At 34.9% G+C, this 3,687-nt stretch overlaps 1 protein-coding gene across 2 annotated transcripts in view; it reads right to left on the bottom strand.

Annotated features, from left to right (window-relative positions):
* LOC107691069 (activin receptor type-2A-like) overlaps positions 1-1,267 on the bottom strand; it is an 18,247-nt gene extending 16,980 nt beyond the window's left edge. For both annotated transcript variants that reach the window (XM_016489552.1, XM_016489553.1), the window contains exon 1: positions 550-1,267. In XM_016489552.1, coding sequence (XP_016345038.1) covers positions 550-604 — 55 coding nt within the window. In that variant the 5' untranslated portion in view covers positions 605-1,267. The remainder of the gene's footprint in view (positions 1-549) is intronic.
* Between the last annotated feature and the right edge of the window lie 2,420 nt (positions 1,268-3,687).

The raw sequence follows: 3,687 nt of genomic DNA, 5'->3' as shown, positions 1-3,687 counted from the left end.
CGAAAAATATGTGAGTATATATATACACACACATTATATATATATATATATATATATATATATATATAATGTAATGTGATGATGTATTATTTACAACTATTATCTATTATTACATATAGAATTTTACTCTACAGTAATGACATTTACATTCAAAAATAAAACAAAATGTTTATTATTTAAAAGAAAGAAAGAAAGAAAGATAGAAAGAAAGAAAGAAAAAGAAATTCAGTCACAATTAAAAAACCTGGTTCTAAAATAGGCTTAATGTTTTAACATTTTAAGACTAGGCTTAACAAATGTATACATCTATCTATCTATCTATCTACGTATCTAGATATATATACAATTTATAAAAAAATATATATAAACTATATATAAAAATGTTTTTTTTTGGGCCAAAATAAATGAGCAGGACATGTGGGATTGATGCATCAAGTCTTGGGATGTTGGAGAATGACTTTGATCAGCGGGTCAAACGTGTGCGTGCTTGCCAACAGGCTGCAATACATTTAAAATCAGACTAGATATAATGCAGAAATGTCTACCCACCTGATGAACAGGATACGAGGAATATGGCCAAGGCCAGTTTGGTGTCTGTCCTCATTTTCAGGGCAGATTCTTGTACTGCAAAAAAAAAATAATCCCAGCAACACCCAAACTGATAATCCGCTCCCTCTAAAATTAATGTTTTAATATTGCCAAAAGCGTTTATTTCTGAGCAAACAGGTCCGGATCAATGTGCAAGTCTGTGAGAGATTAGTGTTTGAGAGATTTTACAAATCCTCAGTGTGCAGGTCAGTGCGTGTGTTTCTGTTTGCATAGATGAAATATCAAACATTAACACAATCATACTGTATTAGGAAGTGACAGCAGCGTGCCCTGAAACCCATGCGCTAATATCGATCAGTATCGATCACACACAGAAACAGCGAGCATTTTGAGTTCATCGCCATATGCATGGTGAAAATTACTATTCATGGATCAGACAAGTTCAAAAGCATCCCGATATGATCTTCTGGTTGCTTTAAAAAATGATTTTTAAAGATTTACATCATCACAGTCATCTTCATTCCAGAACACAGAAATATAAATCCAGCTCAGGGTTTAAATATAGCCTACTGAGATCCGAAAAAAGCAACATCTAGAATAAATCAAATGCACAGAGTGTCGGATAAACTGTATATTAAATCCTAATGCGCCTCTGAAACGCGAATGATTCCGGATCAGTCACAGACGCCGCGGGGTTTCAGATGATTTCAGCTCCATTTCATTTGACAAATCCTCAGTGTGCAGGTCAGTGCGTGTGTTTCTGTTTGCATAGATGAAATATCAAACATTAACACAATCATACTGTATTAGGAAGTGACAGCAGCGTGCCCTGAAACCCATGCGCTAATATCGATCAGTATCGATCACACACAGAAACAGCGAGCATTTTGAGTTCATCGCCATATGCATGGTGAAAATTACTATTCATGGATCAGACAAGTTCAAAAGCATCCCGATATGATCTTCTGGTTGCTTTAAAAAATGATTTTTAAAGATTTACATCATCACAGTCATCTTCATTCCAGAACACAGAAATATAAATCCAGCTCAGGGTTTAAATATAGCCTACTGAGATCCGAAAAAAGCAACATCTAGAATAAATCAAATGCACAGAGTGTCGGATAAACTGTATATTAAATCCTAATGCGCCTCTGAAACGCGAATGATTCCGGATCAGTCACAGACGCCGCGGGGTTTCAGATGATTTCAGCTCCATTTCTGTTTAAACGTTGTGTGTAAACCCTCAGAAGCGTCCTTATATTCTCTCATGTGTGCTGAACACAACATGGCGAACAGCATTGAGTGTTTTGCTTTTTCCTCTCCTCCACTCCTCCTCCTTTCATCCACTCCTCCTTCTCTTTTCCAGACTACAGTAAACACTTCCAGCTGTAGATTGTTCAGGATCTTTATTCCTGTAGGGGCCGCTTGGTGGCCCATTAAAAGCCATTGCCTTTGCACGACATTCAAACCTTGTGAAGGTTTTTGTTTTAATACTAAACTGTGAAACTAAAAAGTGTAATCTATTATATAAGTTATTCGCATGGATTAGTTTGGTGGCATGCACATTCAAATTTAAACCCCGCCATAACTGTAAAATTATATTTTATATAACTACCTAGTAATCACAAACGACTATGATTTGGTCAAACCGTAACCGCGATGAGAAAAGTAACAGATATCGTGTGACAGCGCTTGTAAATGGCTCAAACCAATCAGAGCAGAGAGTGATTTCTTCAGTTCTTTCCAGTTCAGCTTTTTTGGCAGTAGCAAGTACACCATTGCGAAAGCATTATAGAGCATTTTTACTCAACAAACGTAATATAATTATAATGGAGTTTCTCATATATTATGCTGCTAATGGTGTTTATTTCACAAATCAATTTCTTTATAATCTTGTTAATAGTTCTGAATAAGCATCAAACGATCTGATTTTATTTGATTTATAAACCTATTATCATTCAAAATGAATCATAATTCATGTTTATTTGATCATTAATTAAAACACGATTTAATCAATAAATAATTTGGTTCCAGTAATGGTTTCAAGGCTCAAAAGTTAGATTTTTATTAATAATTTTTCAATCGTTATTAGCCTATACAGATTTTAGGGTAATGCTGACTAAAGCTGCCGACACACTTGCAAAATGTGTTTTTGTTGAGTATTACAAGTGATGATCAGCAACAGATATTTCTTCAGTTCTGAGAAAAATTGAGAAAGAGCAATTGTCTTTAAAGGTTCACTCAGAATAATAATTCTGGTATCATTCAGTTCACAGAAACTTAATCAGAATCAGAATCAGAATGAGCTTTATTGCCAGGTATGTTTACACATACGAGGAATTTGTTTTCGTGACAGAAGCTTCCGCAGTGTAACAGAATGACAGTGACAGAACAAAAAACACAGATAATAAAAAATAGAACAAGTAAATAAGGAATAAAAATATATAAATTGGGGGAAGTTAATGAGGAATAAGTGTGTCAAGCTTTAAAAAAACAAAAAACAAAAACAAAGTATGAATGTAGTCCTTGTAACTCATGCATTACAACATTTTCAGCTAATAACAACTTGCATTTGAGTCTCTTTCACAGAAAGTATCATACGGCTTGGAATATAGTCCATTTTATTGCATGTAAAAGAGCAGATCAAAAACATACAATGTAGGGGGAGACCAGGTATGGTTGAAACACTTTTTGTTTCAGCATCTGTAACTCACTGAATTTTTGAGCTAGGGTGCTCAAACTTTTCTACAAAGTACCCACATTTGTTTACTACAAATGACACCAATTCAAACCTCTGTAAGAATATCACAGCACTTATAAGTTGATGTCAAATACATGGAGTGCCTTTGTTACAATCTACGCCACTGCCGGTGTATGTTGTAAGAATTAGACAAAAGAAACAAAAACAACAGCCATGAAGTATGCTTCAAAAAAAGGTTTATTGAAACAATCTAAAAGAGCAATACAAGACAGTGTCTCACTTTCTGTGGTTGACCACAGCTCAAATCCACATTGTTTGATGCAGGAGTGTGTGTGTTTATGTGTGTGTGTGTGTGTATGTATGTATGTATGTATGTGTGTGTGTGTGTGTGTGTGTGTGTGTATGTGTGTGTGTGTGTGTGTGTATGTATGTGTGTG

This window comes from Sinocyclocheilus anshuiensis, unplaced genomic scaffold (genome assembly GCF_001515605.1).
Source record: "Sinocyclocheilus anshuiensis isolate Anshui unplaced genomic scaffold, SAMN03320099.WGS_v1.1 scaffold2739, whole genome shotgun sequence".
NCBI lineage: Eukaryota > Metazoa > Chordata > Actinopteri > Cypriniformes > Cyprinidae > Sinocyclocheilus > Sinocyclocheilus anshuiensis.
The sequence above is the reverse complement of the archived record's forward strand: the minus strand, read 5'-3'. Positions and strand labels throughout refer to the sequence as shown.